At 38.3% G+C, this 19,104-nt stretch overlaps 1 protein-coding gene across 1 annotated transcript in view; it reads right to left on the bottom strand.

Annotated features, from left to right (window-relative positions):
- Positions 1 to 4,518: 4,518 nt before the first annotated feature.
- Positions 4,519 to 19,104, bottom strand: part of LOC122045625 — a 37,529-nt gene continuing 22,943 nt past the window's right edge. Inside the window, exons 2-4 of the mRNA XM_042605926.1 lie at positions 5,142 to 5,231; positions 4,960 to 5,056; positions 4,519 to 4,859 (exon numbers count right to left, since the gene is read on the bottom strand). Coding sequence (XP_042461860.1) covers positions 4,721 to 4,859; positions 4,960 to 5,056; positions 5,142 to 5,231 — 326 coding nt within the window. The 3' untranslated portion in view covers positions 4,519 to 4,720. The remainder of the gene's footprint in view (positions 4,860 to 4,959; positions 5,057 to 5,141; positions 5,232 to 19,104) is intronic.

The raw sequence follows: 19,104 nt of genomic DNA, 5'->3' as shown, positions 1-19,104 counted from the left end.
TCAATGAGGATCATTGTGTTTACCTAAGAAAGGAAAAAGGAAAGCTTGTCATTTTATCATTATATGTTGATAATATGCTAATAGCTGGAAGTGACATAAAGTGTGTGATAGAAGTCAAAAGTTGGCTTTCATCACAATTTGACATAATAGATATGGGAGAAGCAGAGTACATCTTAGGAGTGAAGATCGTTAGAGACCGATCAAAGAGGCTTTTGGGTTTGTCTCAAGAAGCTTATATCACTAAGATGCTACAACACTTCAATATGTCAAATTGCAACATTGAACAGACGCATATTGCGAAAGGTACTGTCTTGAGCAAAAGTATGTATCCCAAGACTCCTGAGGAAATAGCCGAAATGAAGAAGAAACCATATGCCAGTGCTATTGGTAGTTTGATGTACACTATGTTGTGTACTCGTCCCGATATAAGCTATGCTGTTGGCTTAGTTAGTCGTTTCCAGTCAAACCCAGGATCGAGACACTGGAAAGCGGTGAAGAGGATATTCAGATATCTTAAAGGAACAGATGATTATTGCCTCTGTTTACAAGGATCAGATATGAGCCTAAGTGGCTACTCAGATGCAGATTGGGCAGGGGATCTTGATGACAGAAAATCCACATCTGGCTATGTCTTCTTGCTGAATGATGGCGTCATCTCATGGAATAGCAAGAAGTAGGCTTGTGTAGCCTTGTCGACAATGGAAGCTGAGTATGTGGCTTGTGCAGCGGCTGTACAAGAGGCTGTCTGGCTAAGAAGGTTCCTGAAGCATCTGAGGATGTGATAGTCAAGCTGCGATAGCTTTTTCCAAGGATCCCAAATACCACAGCAAAGGCAAGCATATAGAAATTAAGTATAATTTTGTAAGGGATATTGTTGACAAGAAAAAGATTATTCTTGAGTACATCCCTACACGAAATATGCTTGTTGATCCTTTTACTAAGCCATTGACTAAAGAGTCATTTCATGGGCATATGAAGTCTTTGGGACTTCGGAGAATGTAACAATTGTAAAGACATTTTTGATAAATAAAAAATTACATGATCTATTCAGTGTATATGTCTTGGTTACATTCGAATAAAAGTCTCGATAAGCATGTTGGCAGATTGGGATTGGTCCACTCACATGGACAATCATCTCTATTTGTTGAGTATGAATAGAGGTAAGACCGTTGCTTATGGGACAGCTTTTGTAGCTGTGAATAGAGACATACCCATAAGTTAAGGTCACCTTGATATTTGTGTCAATATGAGATCATTTGTGTAATGATTAGAGTAAATGCACCTACCATTTACTGAATCTGCTTGAAGCCAGATTAGAATTCATATGTTGAATTCAGGATTAGACATTGGGAATGTCTAGATCGAAATATGTACGATGTTAAATTTGGGAAAAACATGCGCTCTTTTTTGGTAAAGAGAATAACATCGTAGCATGTAATTCATACCACATGTGCTATGGCGACAAGAAGGGTTGTAGGAGAATGGATCCCTGCTTCTCTACTATGTGAGACCCTTGAGATTATAAGTTAATCTCGATTTTACCCTAAGTGACTATTTAGCTGTCTACTTGAAGTTCTGATCAGTGTCTGCTAATTTAGCATGTTTCCTATTGGCTATGGATGATTCGTTCTATGGAGCATAACTAGGAAAGCAACTGATTAGAATGAATAGATTCTAGTTAAAAAGGAAGATTAAGATTGATTTACATCTGCGACATTTATTCACTAGTACCGGTTACATTTTTAGTTCAGTACATAAAATGTAATTGTGAATAATTTGTTTGATTGGAGGTGTTGAACATGCTCTTGACATATGGTCAATATGAGGGATTAGAGATGTTCATGATGATGTAAATAATTTAATCTGGGGTAAAGGCAAGCCATTTATGTCTATGATTCGTTCTATGGACATTTATGTCTCTGATTTGTTCTATGGAGCAGCTAAGTAAGGTGTGACAATCTTCTTAGCAATTGAATGCTCACCGTGCTTGCTGTCGCACGAACCATTTTCCCTAATGTATGGAATGGATGTTCTGATCTGGTCTTTGTGACTTGATTCTCATAAAGTCTGTGTGACTTATTTGGTCTTTGTGACTAAATTTTACTCTGGTCTTCGTGACTTATTTGGTCTTTGTGACTAAATTTTGCTCTGGTCTTCGTGACTTGATCCTCATAAAGTCTTCGTGACTTATTTGGTCTTTGTGACTAATTTCGCTCCGGTCTTTGTGACTTGATCACCTTGTAGTCTATGTGACTGACATGGTCTATGCGACCATATGGATTGACTTGGACGAGTGGGAGATGTTGGGCGTTATACTTGACAGACGAAAGGGTTCGTCCCTTTCGCTGCTGCAAACGCCAGGGAGACGAAGGGGCGTCCTTTCCCCTTCGTCTTCCTTAGCCTTCTTATAAGAGGCGTCCAAGTGCAGTGCGATCAAGGTGAGCAGAGGGATTGTGAAGGTGTTCAGAGAAGAGAGCTGTGAGGTGATTTGGTAGAGTAAAGGAAGAACATCCAGAGTGGGATTTGGTTTGTGGAAGAGTCCGAGAAGGTTCCGTGTGGTGATCTTCTCGGCGACAGCAGCAGCGACGTCTCCGGCGGTTCATCAGCAACTTCATCGACCGGCGTCTTTGGTTGCGGTTCTTCGGGAGATCAATGTGAGTGTTTATGGTTTCCATATTATTATTTTAATTACTTCGTTTTAGTTTTCATGCTCTCAAAACTATCAACATCTTCATGAACGCTTCTCAATTAATCTTAATAGTCGATAAAAATTTTTATAGAACTGAATCGATCATCTTTAAAATTAGTCGGTTGGATAGCATCTCTACTGCAATCTCCTTCAAATGACTCGTCTTCTCCTTTAAAACTTTAATTTTTTTTACTAAAATAAAGCAAAGTTTGAATGCTATTCTATGCTCGAAAATTATTATTGATAGCACAGCTCTATTGCAATCTCCTTCAAATGACTCGTCTTCTCCTTTTAAACTTTAATTTTTTTTTACTAAAATAAAGCAAATTTTGAATGCTATTCTATGCTTGAAAATTATTGTTAAATAAAGTACATAAATCCATACTGGTTTCACCAATCTAATACATCTAACTATTTGTAATTTTCTAAACTATTAGAATCTAGTTAAAAAATTAAGTTCATTTATAGTTCAATGTTTGAGAACCACTTGTTAACTTGGACGAGCGGCATAATTAAAGTTCTTATTAAATGTATTCATTATATTTATCATGGCAAGTATTATGAATTTTTTTGTTCCAAATTTTTTTAATATTTAATTATAAGATTAAAAAACTCATATATTTAATCTAATGGTCTAAAATAATAGATATTAAATTAATATTTACTTACAAATTTTCGGCAACTTTAAAACAATAAGTTATCATATTTATAGTTTTAATTTTTTTTTATTAGAGTAAAATATGATATTACTTCTCAAATGATTTAATATCATCAATTTCACAATAAAATATAGATAGATATATCATAGAGAATATTTTACCCTACACCTTAACCTTGATAGGAAGAAAGTCTAACTCCAGACATTTTATATTTATTAAAAATTGATCTTATCTAAAAGATTATAAGCATTTTCTACCTGTAACCAATTATTATTTATTAATTAGTTAATAGAAAACCTTTTAACAATAAATATTGCTAATTTATCTTTGAATAGTAATTTTGTTTTAAGCATAAGATAGGTCGAGTTTCAGAGATATATGGTGGTACATGAGCAGGAATTTTAACTGGCAAAAAACAGAGCATCCTTAATTATTGGTATTTAAAAATTAGCAAAACATATTTAAAATATCTTTTTATGCTCCACCATAGAGCAACTCCCATCAAAACTAATCCACTCTGTTTCAAACCAAAGCTGCACCACCATGCTTAAAATTTGATTAAAATTGGTCAAGGTAGCACAATTTGACTAAAACTACTCCAACTTAATGATATAGTGTGACCAACTTCTGTGCGAAAAATTTTTTCTTTTAAACCAGTTATCCTAGAATTATTATTTGACACGTTATTAAAAATTGTCAAATTTTTTTAGCTATACCATAAAAATACTAATTATTGGCTATCATATATATAATGTATTCTAATGTAATAAAGATATTCCTTATATAATATCTTCCTTATATAATGTGTTTTAATGCAATAAAGATATACCTTTTATATATATATATATAAGGTATACATTAGAATACATTATATTCCTTGATCCATTTCCATAATATGACTACTCATAAAATATTAATGTAACTTGAGTCAGCAAAATGAAAATGATGACACAGACTTTATAATAATTTTTGTGAAACCTTTTCTCACTTCCTACAAGCTCAACACTGATGAACAACTATCCTAATGTCATTTGATTTTATATGATGAGTAAAAAGGCCAATTCCACTGGAAAACCTTCTTGCAACTCTTCAGCTAAGCCCTTTCTTCACCATCTTTAGAGATGCATCATCATTTACATGAATGAATTTCAATCCCCATGAACAAATTAATTTTATTATTATTATTATTTTTTACTTTAACAAATTGAAACATTGTGACAATGTTTTTTTACTTCATTGTAAACTTTCCATCGAGAGGAAATCGAATCAAAGATGCACTTAAAATAAATTACAATTGATCATCAATCCAAGGAAGGAGAACTTACCAAAAGAATTTTGCTAATTTTCAAAGATGCAGATAGGTGACTGCTACTTAATCTCCCCCAGCCCTCTTTTTCAACATCGAAACAAACTCGTCCCTATCTTCTTGTGTCATTCCTTGGGTAGAGCAATCTCCAACACCCCATTCTGCACCTCGCAGGCAATACTTATCTTGAGTTTCTCTTTGGTTCCTGCAACCATTCCCACACTTCTCAAAATCAATGAACTAGTACTTGCTACAATTTTCACCGAATGAGAAGTTGAGTTACAACTCGCAAAATGGCATCATACCTTTCCTTGTTCAGTCTGGACTTCTCTAAAAGCTCCTTAACCACAGAAGATGACTTGAATCTTGCATCATTCTCGGCGTACTTCTTTTGATTCTCATCTTCAAATCCAAATAACATATGACAGAGTGACTGAAAAGACAGGATAGAAGAGTACATGCTATATAGAAGACAAAAGAACCAAACCATTCCACTGCTTAAGGAAATCAATCTGAGGTAGCTGAGGTCCAGGCACTGACTCCAAGCCTGAGAAACCTGATAGAATTCCAGCATTCACTGCAATGCACAAATGTTTAACATAATTCCCATATACAAGAACCATTTGCATGCTATTTCAACCTAAATAGATGGAATAGGTTCTTACAGACTTGATTATTTGGCAAAATATACATATCAGAGACTCAGTCAATCCACACATTCATCAAGCTGCTGCTAACTAGAATTAGTCAACTTAATTTGATCCAGGGATAAGTTCTACAAGGCAAAGGTTCCAAAGGCCTAGCGAGTGACATTACGGAGTGACATTGGGGCTAATTTTGGATTTTTACGTGCAGGATCTGCAATGCCATAGGGATAAAATGGAATAGATTGAAGTGACGCAAAGAATGAGTTAGAGAAGAGAGTAACTCAAATTACCCTTTACCTTTAGTCTCCTATTTCAATTTGATGGTTTCCTATCCTCCTCTCTCCCATTTGATAGCCTTGCTTTTTGACCCCTTGAAAGGTTTTCAAGTCATGTGGGCTTTTGGGGGCAGACACACTAATGAACTTACATAATTAAAATCACATTTAATTATCTTGATTTTGAACTAGGCACTTGGGATTAATTCCAAAGTTAATATTTTATTTATTTTTGTTGTTGATGTCATTCTTTTTGTTGTTATTGTTGGTGCAATCGACCTTTAGGATTTTGATGTTTGACAACCTGGCCAGTTTGACCAAGGGTTGATCCAAACAAAGCTTGATGTTTGAAAGAGAAAAGTCTAGTCCGGACTAGATGACTAGCAAGGGTAAGTCCTAACCGAAGGATAAACAGGTGAGAAGTCTACTAAGTGACTAGTCCTAACTGAAGGGCAGACAAGAGAAAGTCCTGTGAGTGAAGTCGGACCCTAGTAAGTGAAGCTAGATGGTGTAAGTCTTGGTAAGTGAAGTCGGGGGCAGTCGACCGGACTAGCGAATCCTGAAATCTGTTAACACTGTTTTACTTTACTATTTTATCTATTATGTTAACTCAGTGTTGCAAGAAAGTCTTAGTAGATCAACTTGGTCAGATACTAAGTAAGACCCGAGAAAGTCCAAACAGGTCTGGATGACCAGATGTTTGCAAATAAGTGAAGGTACTGTTAGGACCCTTGGTGGTCGGCTAGAGGGGGGTGAATAGCCCCTGCACAAAATAAACAGAACAACCTTTCTCGGACAAATAACTTGATTAAAAGAACACTTGCATATAAAAATAATTAAGAAACTAAAAGACAGAGACTCAGCGGATTTACTTGGTTACAACCGGGGAGGTTGTTAATCCAAGACGAAAAAGCACACTAACAATTCTCCTTCAGGCGGAGAAGCCTCTTTACGGCAGTGAACGCTTAGAAACAGAAAGCTAACAGAAAATGAAGTGTGTACAAGTATTGTATTGATCTTTCTTGTTGTAATAAAGCTTTGGGAGCAACGCTGCTTATCTAGCCTTGCTCGGGCCGCCTGGAGGGGGATATGTTAGTTAGAGCCCTAGAGCCAATCATTTGATGATTGTATGGACTCATTGTATCATATTCTTGTATATTAATAAAGGCATTTGTTTGGTTATTATACTTATTTATATTAGTGTCAAATAGACTAAGTATAATAGCATCCTTGAGTAGAAGGTTCATACCTATATCAATCGATTAGTTGAATCGATAGTGAGATGATATAGGAAACACTACTCTAAATCATTCCTAGTCGAGTATTAACATTCAGGGACAATGTTAATACAATAAGACTAGCATGTAGGTCAGCTCGATGACTTGATCTCACAAGTCATGGATATAGAGATATCAAGCTGACACATGGGTACGCATTGAGAATGTATCTTGAATGACCCGCCGTGAGAAAGTATCATGGATCGTTATGAGTGTCATATACTTTCTCGCTATTAGTATGACTATTAGTCCTTAGACCTAAAGTCACCATGGATCCCTCATAAGGAGTTATGTACTTTGGTTTTCGAACGTCACCCGTGGCGGGTGAACTATAAAGCGATTCTGGGTATGTAGAATTATGCGGGAGGATGTGAGTGATGTAGATGGGATCTATCCTCCTATAGACCGGAGTGACATCGATATTCTTGATAGAGTAAGACCACGAAGTGTATGGCCATACCCAAATGAGTCGATATGAGATATTGAGCTCGTTTGATTGAGTGAGTCTACTTGGTTCAAGATTTAGATTGGTCGGAGGATGACACGGTCTATGCCTCACATTGATCAATCTAGATGTCTAGGATAGAAGGACACTTGTCATATATTGTGATTAATAGTCACAAGGTGATGTTGGATCTCGACATTTCTTGTAACTTGGGTAGCGATGATGTATTGCTAGACGTCATTGCTTATGTTTCTAAAGGGTTTAGAAACATTGCAACGATACAAGACTGTTATCATCACACACGAAGAACAAGTGGATGGAGATTAAGTTCATATGATGAACCAATTGGATTGGGTTCATATGATGAACCAATTGGATTCAAATTAGACTTATTGAGTTAGACTCAATTAGATTCAATTGTTGAATGAGTCTAATTTAGATTTGATTCATTGAGTCAATTTATATTAATGAATTGAGATTCATTAAATTAAAAATTGACTTGAGTCAAAGGTTGGATTTAACTCAATAAGGAAGACAATTGGTCAAGTTTGACTTGACCAAGTAGAAGTTGAAACATCAAGTTTGACTTGATGTGTTGCCACATCATAAGGATGACTCATCCTTGCCACATCACATGCCACCTCATGGAGGTTACAACACTTCCCATTCCATTTAATGTGGCCTGCCACATTAAATGAGGGGGTTATGTGTGTGGCCGGCCACACTAAAGAGGGAATGGTTTTCATTTAGTGTGTATTGATGTGTGGTAATTGTCTTATCTTCTTCCTTGATTCTTCCTCCTCTTCTCTTCTGGTTGCCGTGGGTTCCAAGGGAAGATGAAGGTGGTTGAGTGAGTTCCAAGAGCAAAGGAAGAGTGAAGGTCACAAAGGAGGGATACTACTTCTTGAGTGTAAGACATTCCTTTTTGCATCCTCTCTATTTCTTCTTTTCAAATCCCATCCGAGAGCTCTAGAAAGTGCTAGCACACTTGGGGCTCTCTTCTCCATCCTTAAGTGCTAGAGAGCACTCCTTGTTCGTGTGGATATCACTAGAGAAGTATCTACCTTGATACTTTGGAGATCCGACACGTACCTTGGACGAGCGGGATTTGCGAGGGCACGCATCAAAGGTATAAAGTGTTTTCCTTTGTAGATCTACTGTAGATCGTTGTTTATAACTCGTACTTGTGTTTTCGAAATTTTTCCTTGCACGAATCCTACGGCTTTAGGTGATTCGGGGTTTCCGCGACGCGAAAAGCGGTTTTCGCGGCCCGAAAAACCTAACAGGATAAAATTTTATCCCCTTCACAACGGATCGCGTTTAAACGCGATCCGGATAAACTTCGGTTCCAGGAGCTCGGAGTCCGAGCACCCGGACTTGGAAAGTCAACCACGTTGACTTTTTCAGTTCGAGCCTTCCGCTCCAATTTCGCTCGCCTCGGTCCGGGTCTTCCGCTCTGGTTCCTCTTTCTTGGATGATCTCGGCCATCCGAAATAGGGCTCGCCTGAACCTAACTTCCAGCCTTCTCGAGCAAGCTTCCACTCCTGGCTTCTCATCCCTCAGAAACATCGCACGCCTCCTTCTCGTTCGCCCGCGTACTCTTCCGCAGCACCTCGTCCCTCAAACACACCAAACTCGTCGGCTCTCTCCCGTATCGTCCTTCTTGCTAGCTACGTCTTTTGCTTGACATCCTGTACTCCTAAGTTCCTGCACACTTAGACACAGGATTAAACACGACAGACCCAACCTAGCTTGTTTGATCACATCAAAACAATGTTGGGGTACCAACAATCTCCTCCTTTTTGATATAAGCAACCCAAATTAAGTTAGGGTAAACTAAAAGAAATAAATTTGCAATTAAAGTGCAAAAAATTTTAAAAAGGTTAAACTATCTCCCCTAGACTTAATCTTCCCTTCTCCCCCTTTGATCACATACAAAATGAGATACCAAAAAAATCTAAGAGTAACTTTTTCAAAAAAAAAAATAGTAAAGTTTTTAGTTAAAAAAATGATTTTCAACATTTGAAAAACATATCAAGTTTTTGAAAAATAATTTTGATAGCACTAAAAAAATTACAATAATTTTAGAAAAAAATTTCTAAGTAAAAAATATTTTTAATATCACTAAAAAAAATATCAATAATTTCCTAAGTTTGCAAAAACTAATTTTGTAAAAATTATTTTAGTAAAAAAACTTTAAGTCCCCCTTTTTTGTTTTAAAAAAAAATTCTAAGTTTAAAAAAAAATTACGTAACTATTTAAAGCATTATTTAATTACAATTAAATGTTTTATCAGTTAGTCAATTAAACATTTTATTTCATTAATTGGCTTCCAGACTGTGACGAAGCACTAGGCCTTCTTGATTATTGGAGCAACAATCACTTTCTAGACAAAGCCTCTTAAGGAAATTCAAACATTTAATTTTCTCGCTGAAAGCGCGAAGTCTAATTAAAGTTCAAGTTAGACAAGACTTTGGAACCCAATATAGATTTCAGCCAACTGGATTAATTAAGAATTTTTTAGGAACATATTTCTTTGAAATTTTTCTAATTTGTCTCTTATGAAATCTAAGATGTCAGCTTAATCTATTATAATTTTGAGTTCTAACATTCAAGCATGCATGATTTTTCAAATTCTTTATTTCATTTTGTAAATTGTCATTTTCCAATTTTATTTTATCAAATTCTTCTAATGGACAAGATTTTGCTAGAATTAATTTTAACTCTTTAATTTCTTTTTCTAACTTGCAACAATTCTTTGAAAAATATTTTATAAACTTAAATGACTTATCAGGCGGAAGAGATTGTACCTGACTTACCTTGTCGATCCCGTTATCCGTAGCTCCCCTTGAAGTGCTACTTTCTTCTAATGTCGCTCCCCCTTCATCAATGCTCTCGATGCACATTTCGGACGGGCTTGCTTCGTTTTGTCGTCCTGATAGCTTGTCATTAACGCAAGTCCGGAGAAAGCCTCAATCTCTGATTCGGACGATATTTCGTCCCACGACGTCTTCAAGTTTTTGTGCTTGTTCATTTAGATGGGCATCTTGTTCTTGCCTTTGTCATTGTTCTTCATTTAGGACAATTGTCTTTAACGTGTCCTTCTTCATTGAGTGGTAGTATCTGATTTTTCTTCTCTTTCTACATTTCGTCCCACGCTGATTTTTCTTGTCTTTAGCTTGCCATTAACTTTTTACACTGATTTACCATCATCGTCGTTTCCTCGTCGTTGAAAGAAGATTCTAAATCTAGTTCATTCAATTTCGCCTTGAGGGCAATATTGTACTTTGGCCCCTTCTTTGAATCTGCACATCTCGATTCATGGACTTCAAAAGTTGAAAATAACTCTTCTAAAGTAACAAATTCTAAATCCTTAAAGATATAGTAGGCATCTACTAATGATGTCCATTTCGTATTTCTAGGGAATGCATTAAGAGCGTACCTTAGCGAATCTCGGTTGCTTACCTTTTCTTCGAAATTCGAAAGTCCAGTGATGAGCTCCTTAATCCTCGAGTGAATGTGTGCAATAGTTTCGTCTTCTTTAAATCGAACGTTGGTGAGCTGGTTGCGAAGTAAGTCCCGTCTCGCGAGTTTAGCTTCGGACGTCCCTTCGTGTAGCTCAAGGAACTTCTCCCAAAGCTCCTTTGCTGAGTTGTAGGTGTCGATCCGGTTGACTTCTTGTGCCGGTAGGAAACTCTGTAGATGGAACTCTGCTTTGTCGTTTGCCACGAAATCGGCCTGCTCCTTCGTCCACTCGTATTCTTCCTTTCCTTCAGGTGCTACAAAACCGAATTTCATTATTAAAAGTAACTCAAAGTCGATTTTAAAGAATACCTCCATTTTCTTTTTTCAGCTCGCGAATTCCCCCTCGAACTTCGGTGGGTATATGCTCGATCCGGCTATCGATTCAGTGCTTCGATCGGCAGTTAGCCCTCCTGAACAGTCCTTGCTCTGATACCACTTGTTAGGACCCTTGGCGGCCCACTAGAGGGGGGGATGAATAGACCCTACACAAAATAAACAAAACAACCTTTCTCGAACAAATAACTTGATTAAAAGAACACTTGCATATAAAAATAATTAAGAAACTAAAAGACAGAGACTCAGCGGATTTACATGGTTACAACCGGGGAGGTTATTAATCCAATACGAAAAAGCGCATTAAGAATTCTCCTTCAGGCGGAGAAGCCTCTTTACGACAATGAACGCTCAGAAACAGAAAGCTAAACAGAAAATGAAGTGTGTACAAGTGTTGTATTGATCTTTCTTGTTGTTATAAAGCTATGGGAGCAAGGCTGCTTATATACCCCTGCTCGAGGCACTTGGAGGGGGATAAAATTTTATCCCCTTTGCAAAAGATCTCGATCAAACGCGATCCGGATAAACTTCGATTCCGGGCGCCCGGAGTCCGGACCTGGAAAGTCAACCACGTTGATTTTTTTAGTCCGAGCCTTCTGCTTCGGTTTTGCTCGCCTCGATCCGGGTCTTCCGCTCCAGTTCCTCTTGCTTAGGTGATCTCGGCCATCCGGAATAGGGCTCACCCGAACCCAACTTCCGGCCTTCTCGAGCAAGCTTCTGCTCCTGGCTTCTCGTCCCTCAGAAACGTCGCGCGCCTCCTTCTCGTCCGTCCGCGTACTCTTCCGCAGCACTCGTCCCTCAGACGCACTGAGCGCGTCGGCTCTCTCCCGTGTCGTCCTTCTCGCTAGCTGTGTTTTTTGCTCGACATCTTATGATCCTTAGTTCCTGCACACTTAGACACGGGATTAAACATAACAGAACCTAACTTAACTTGTTTGATCACATCAAAACAACCTTGGGATACCAACAAATAAATCACTGGAGGAGAGTGACTATGTGAGGACGTATCCCGATTGAGAGAGACAGTAGGCATCGGTCCAATTTGGATCCATTTTGAAAACCTAAATTAAGACACTGACTAGATCCTGATCTGAAGGTTAGAGTCCAAGTCATAAATTAATCATATTATTATTATGCTAACTTTGTTTTGCAGTTAGATATTATCGTGTTGAACTAACCTAACTTGCATGGCAAAATGAGCAGAAGGTCTCGAGTAAACAGTGCCCGAGACGCCTTCAAACATTGAAAGATGCCTTCAGTACTGTTCATGGAAGGCGCTTCAGTGCTATGAAAGGCGCCTTCTAATGGATAAAATTCAGAACTCCTCGGTGATAAGGAGCAATGAATTCGGGATAAATTTTTGCCTATGGAAGGCTCCTTCAAGGCTATGGAAGGTGCCTTCCACACTCTTTATAAGGGTGTCTCGACCAAGCATTCAACATAAACTTCTATACAAGCTTCTACGTATCTGATTGGCTTTCCAACTGCTCTAGCTTCCTGCTGCCGCCTTGCTACGACTCTACTACGCCCGACTGCCATCGAGAAGCCGTCCAAACACCGAGCTCACTCTACAAAAGTGTTTGGTAACAAAAATTAAACTTTTGTACTTCATTTCTACAAACGAAAAATGTAGCTTGTTACACTCTTCCGATTCTTTTGTATTAGATCCCCTTTCTGACGGTTCCAGAAGAGGTTATTTAGTGAATTACCCGTCAATAGGTCCGCGGGACCTAAGTCTTGGAGTAGGAGTCGTCGAAGGCTCTGAACCAAGTAAAACCAAACTTGTTCTTTTACTTGATTTCAAAACGAAAAGAAAAAAATTTTGAAAACCACGTGATTCAACCCCCCATTCACGTGCGTCTCGATCCAATAGTTATTGTTGTTATTACTACTACTACTACTATCATTATTATATATTTCTTTTATAAGGACAAGCATTAACTATATATAGATTATCTGTTTTTATTTGAGTGATGGATGATCAGTGGTCAAGATATATACTGAGAATAAGCCATGGAACGGACGGAGTAAATGTGTTTATTCAATTGGATAGGGACGATAGTTGCAATATATACCTATCAGAATTTATCCCAATCCAACTATGTGGAGTCAAATCTTATCTTTTAAATTTGACTCAGTGTAAGTGACAAATCTATTTAAGAAGGGTTCAACTACTTGCTTTGAATATTGAAAAGACTTTTTTTTTTTTTGCTCTCTTGATCAACTTGTTTAGAGGTTTTGGTAATTAATACAGTGTGTCTAACTATTTACTTCTGGCAAAGACATCATACTTGGTTTCATCTAGGGTATAGATTTGGATCATCTTATGGGAAAGGTTAATGTCCTGCCTTAGGATACAAGTTATTTGCCGGGTTCTTCACTTTCAACCTTTCTATCTTGATTTATTGTTATTGTAATTTACTGCTTTCTAGGACAAATTACTTATTTATTTTTAATGCAATAGAACTAGCACAATGAGCTTATTATCTCAGTTGTGAAATAAGGCCAGTTCTCTACAACAACGTGAAGAAAGAATCCATAGATTTAAATGAGATCTTCAAACAATTTAAGAAAAATAATTTTTAGGAAGTGTTAAATAGAATGGATACATATATCTGACTCTTGTGTTTTACCTAATCTAATTCCCTAGGCTTTAGATTAGTTAATTATTCTTAAAAGCTGTGTAAATAAGGGCTATATTTCAAGTTTTAACTATGTATTAGAGCCTATCCAACTCCATCCTACACCTCCCCCCCCTCTTCTCACTGCACAACCTACCCACCTCTTCTTCCTTATTCTTCTCCATCATGCTCTTCGCCTCATTCAGAACTTGATACGAACATTACGAGTTCCTAGTTATGCCGTTTGGATTTACTAATGCCCCAGCATCATTTATGGATTTGATGAATCGAGTCTTTCAGTCGTATTTGGACCAGTTCGTTATTGTTTTCATTGATGACATATTAATCTACTCTCAGAGTCACGAAGAGCATCGTCTACACCTAACAACAGTGTTGCAACTCTGAAGGATAAGCGTTTATATGCAAAGTTCAACAAGTGTAACTTCTGGTTGAGGCAGATTCCATTTCTGGGACATATAGTTTTAGAGAAAGGTATAGAGGTGGATCCAGTTAAAGTAGAGACAATTAAGAATTGGGCTGGCAGACTACTATCGAAGGTTCCTCCAGAATTTTTCATGGATCACCCTACCCATGACTTCGCTGACCAAGAAGGGAGTAAAGTATGAATGGGCAGACCAGTGCGAGAGGCAGATTCCATTTCTGGGACATATAGTTTCAGAGAAAGGTATAGAGGTGGATCCAGCTAAAGTAGAGACAATTAAGAATTGGGCTAGCAGGCTACTATCGAAGGTTCCTCCAGAATTTTTCATGGATCACCCTACCCATGACTTCGCTGACCAAGAAGGGAGTAAAGTATGAATAGGCAGACCAGTGCGAGAGGAGTTTCGAGGAGTTGAAAGAAAGATTGATGACGGCACCCGTGCTTGCCATCCCAGGCGGTTCTGGATGGTTTGTGGTGTACACGGATGCCTCCAAGAATGGTTTAGGGGTTGTGCTGATGTAGAATGGGAAGGTCATTGCCTATGCTTCACGACAATTGAAGGTGCATGAACAAAATTATCCCACACATGAACTGGAACTAGCGGCAGTCATTTTTGCTCTAAAGATTTGAAGGCATTACCTATATGGGAAACGTTGTGAGATTTTCACAGATAATAAGAGCTTGAAATATTTTTTCACACAGAAGGAACTGAATATGAAACAGAGACGATGGTTGGAGTTGGTTAAGGACTATGACTGCAATATTAATTATCATCCAGGTAAGGCTAATATGGTGGCGGACGCTCTGAGTCGCAAGTCCGCGACGCTATCACAGTTGACCACCCAACAATAGTTGATATCAGAATTTCAACTGATGAGTTTGGAAGTGTTAGCACCGGATGAGCAGATAAGTTTGGCAACCCTGACTGTTAAATCAAACCTAATGGACCGGATCCGAATAGGACAAGCAATGGATCAGCAGTTAATGGAATGGAAACGCAAAGATTAAGCAAAGGGTAGCACTATGAGGGTGGTTCACTCAGGGAGGATCTCATCATTGAAGCACATACCACACTATACTCTGTTCACCCTGGGAGCACGAAGATGTACAAGAATATGCAGCTACTATATTGGTGGTCGGGTATAAAGAGAAACATAGTCAAAATGGTTCACGAGTGCCTCACTTGCCAGCAGGTGAACGCAGAACATCAGAGGTCGGCAGGACTACTGGAATCACTTCCGATTCTCATTTGGAAGTGGGAAGATGTTGCCATAGATTTTGTGGTGGGATTACCAACCTCCCTTAGAGGATCAAATGCGGTGTGGGTTATTATGGATCGACTGGCACACTTTTTACCAGTAAAAACACCTTCACCATAACACAATATGTAGAACTGTATATACGAGAGGTAGTACAATTACATGGAGTTTCAGCGCGGATTGTGTCAGATAGAGATCCAAAATTTATATCCGGATTTTGGGAAGGTTTGCACCGTGGGCTAGCTACGAAGCTCACCTTTAGTACCGCTTTTCATCCACAAACGGGTAATTCAGGTTCTGAAGGATATGCTATGAGCCTGTATAATAGACTTCAAAGGAAGCTGGGAATCAAAATTGCCACTAGTAGAGTTCACTTACAACAATAGCTATTGAGCCATTATAGATATGGCCCCGTATGAAGCGTTGTATGGAAGAAAGTACAGGACGCCATTGTATAGGGACGAGGTAGGAGAGAGGTTAGTTTTAGGTTCAGACATAGTGACTCACACAGTGAATCTGGTGACTAAAATTCGAGACAGGATGCAATCGGCGCAAAGTCGTTAGAAGAGTTATGCTGACCAACAACAAAGAGACTTGGAGTTTACAGTTGGAGACCATGTATTTCTCAAGGTGTCACCAATGAAAGGGGTGTTGAGGTTCGAAAAGAAGGGGAAGCTTATCCAAGGTATATTGGGCCTTTTGAGATTTTGGACCGGATTAGAACTCGAGCATACCGAGTGGCTCTGCCACCGAACCTAGGAGTTCATAATGTGTTTCACATATCTATGCTTAAGAGGTACATTTCTAACCCTTCTTAAGTGATTGGTCACGAGTCCATGTAGCGGACGTCGGATCTTTCCTACGAGGAGGTGCCGAAACAGATCCTTGATCGCCGCCAAATTCGGAAGCTGAGGAACAAGGAAATCAAAATGGTGAAGGTCCTATGGGGAAATCAGTTGACGGAGGAAGTTACCTGGGAGATTGAACTGGATATGCGCAACCGCTATCCCGGATTATATGGTAAGTCAAATTTCGAAGACAAAATTTCTTATAAAGGGGGGGAAATTATAAGGTCTCACAAGCGTAATTAATTTATTTACAAAATTTACTAAGAACCCACGAGCACTAATTAAGAGAATTAAATCATAAAATTTAATATGAATTTTATGAATTTTTCAGAAGTTCAAATGAACTTGTATAACATGTTTCAAGGAGATAGAGGTAGGAAGTTAGATGGAAGCATAGGACCCCATTTAAATTAGGAGTTGATTAATTTAATTAGCCTAAGTAAGAAATGGTAACCTGGGTATAAAATCCTCACCCCTCACTGTTTTCCCCAAGACCACCGATTCCCACTCCCTACTCAGCTCCGCCGACCTCGACGGAACTGCTCACCGAGCCCCAAGCTCCAATCAAGCACCTTTCCGAGTCGACGGGTCGCGGAGGACACTGCGGCCGGATGCGGAGGTCCCCAAACACCTCTCTACCAGCGCAACACCACTGAGCGACGGGTTTCTACGACGACACGAAGAAGAGAAAGGCAAGTACTCTCCATTATAGGGTATGAGATCACTGAGATAGGGATTAGGTGCTTAGGAGGAGTTGATATGTTTGTTCATAGTTCGATTAGTTTATCGAGTTGAGATTTTGCCTTTCCGTGACGTTCTTGCAATGCCTTGTGGTTTCTCTGGGTTTTTGCGAAGGATTTGGAGGTCGATGATCAAAATTTGGTGTTGACCGGTGTCCCTTGATAGCTTCCGGATTTCTGTTTGATTTTTAGAGTTTTCAATTGTTTTCTGGGAGATTTGTTCTGTTCTAATGCCTGATTTTGCCTCTTCAAAAAGGATTTAGGGTTGACTAATTTGGTTATACTAATATAATTGTCGGAGGATTCTTATTATTGATCGGTTTCGATTAGAAGAGTTTGGATTTGAGGACATTTTCGGTTTCTCGAGTAGGCTGAGAGATTGTGAACAGATTTGAGAGATTTTGAGGGTATTCATATTGCTCATGTAACTGTGATGCTCCAACGGTTTGTTTTAGGATAGATTTGGGGTTGATGTTCTAAGCCGGATTGAAGATGCTTTTGCTTTCTCTATTGCTTCCGATGGTTAATGTTTTAAGCCCGGATCGAAGATGCTTTCGTTTCTCCGTTGTTACTGGAATACAGAATTGGTTTGGGAAGGTGGGATTTCAATCTGAAGTTGTTCGGTTTCAGCGATTTGTGATGATTTTGGTGTGAGTTGATTGGAGTTTGATTTGAAAGTGAATTTTGGCTTTCATACAGGTTGGTTGTGGTTTTGTGGATAGTTCCAGTAAGGTTGAAATGTGAATTTGAAGTGGGATCTTCAAGTAATGGTTTAGGCTGTAGTCGTTGAATTTTATTCTAGCTCTCTACCATATGTGCAAGCTTCTAGTTGTTTCTTTCAAGGATTGATACACATTCTATGTCTTGAATTTTCTTGTAGTTCTCTTTCATGTGTGCATGTTTCTAGTTGTTTCTTTCAAGGGTTGATATATATTATATATGCTGAATTCTGGGATAGCTCCCCTACGTGTATGCATGTTTCGGTTGTAACTTCCATAATTGTTATGCTTATGGAATGGATAGAATGTGCAATTAATGTAAGAATAGTAGGATGAGTATGCCATATGTGGTAACAGTACGGGTTGAGTGCCCCGAGATGAGTTCCTAGGAGAGCCCTTCCAAACTTGACTGATAATTTATTTATGTTAGCTTCGGCTATATGACTGTATGTTCTCTAGGAGGTATCTCTAGGGTCATGATTATGAACTAAATGACTAGCTCAAATTGTGGTTATCACCATATTGTGTCATATCCACCCTTATTAGCTATATAGGCTCTTTTGCATATCGTACTTCGCTTCTCTATTCTATAATTGATTTATGATCTATGCCTATTAGTTATTATTCGTGCAACTATATAGATGTCATATCTTTCATATTGGATGTACTTGTTGAGGGCGTAGACTCATGATGCTTATGTTACAGGTGAGAAAAACACCTCCCAAGATATGATGGAGAGCATGCGGACGGAGTAGATGAGGAGGTGGGATGGACGTATGACACACTGTCCGGAGGTCTTAGAAATGCTATGAAGACTTATTTTCTCATGTGTTTTCCTTTATTTGTATGAGGAGATATACTGATGGTTTCCCCATCCCTTTTATTAACTTCTTGGTTGTGATGTTACTGTTTACATTGGGTATAGTGGTTTATTTTGATAGGATTACTATTCTGGTTCTTTCACGGTAAAGGTTTAGAGGTTGTCCTATGTTTGATCTTTGGTGTAAAATATAAAAAATAAATAAATAAATAAAAATATACTGAGGGAGGTATAGGGATATTTCAATTGGTATCGACAAATTAAATAATAAGTGTTATTAGAGAAATAACCTTATTGAATTTTTTGAGAATTTTTTGAAATTTTTCGGGATTTAAACGAAATCCGTATGACACGTTTGAGAAGATAGATCTATTGGGCTAGGAGAAAGCCTGTTCGAAATATCACATAAATGGGAGTCGATTGGATTGAATAACTTAAGGGGCGTTTGGTTTAGGGGAATAGGAGTGGAGAATGGGAATCATTGATTGTCATTGTTAAT

Source organism: Zingiber officinale, chromosome 2B, assembly GCF_018446385.1.
Source record: "Zingiber officinale cultivar Zhangliang chromosome 2B, Zo_v1.1, whole genome shotgun sequence".
Lineage (NCBI taxonomy): Eukaryota > Viridiplantae > Streptophyta > Magnoliopsida > Zingiberales > Zingiberaceae > Zingiber > Zingiber officinale.
The sequence above is the reverse complement of the archived record's forward strand: the minus strand, read 5'-3'. Positions and strand labels throughout refer to the sequence as shown.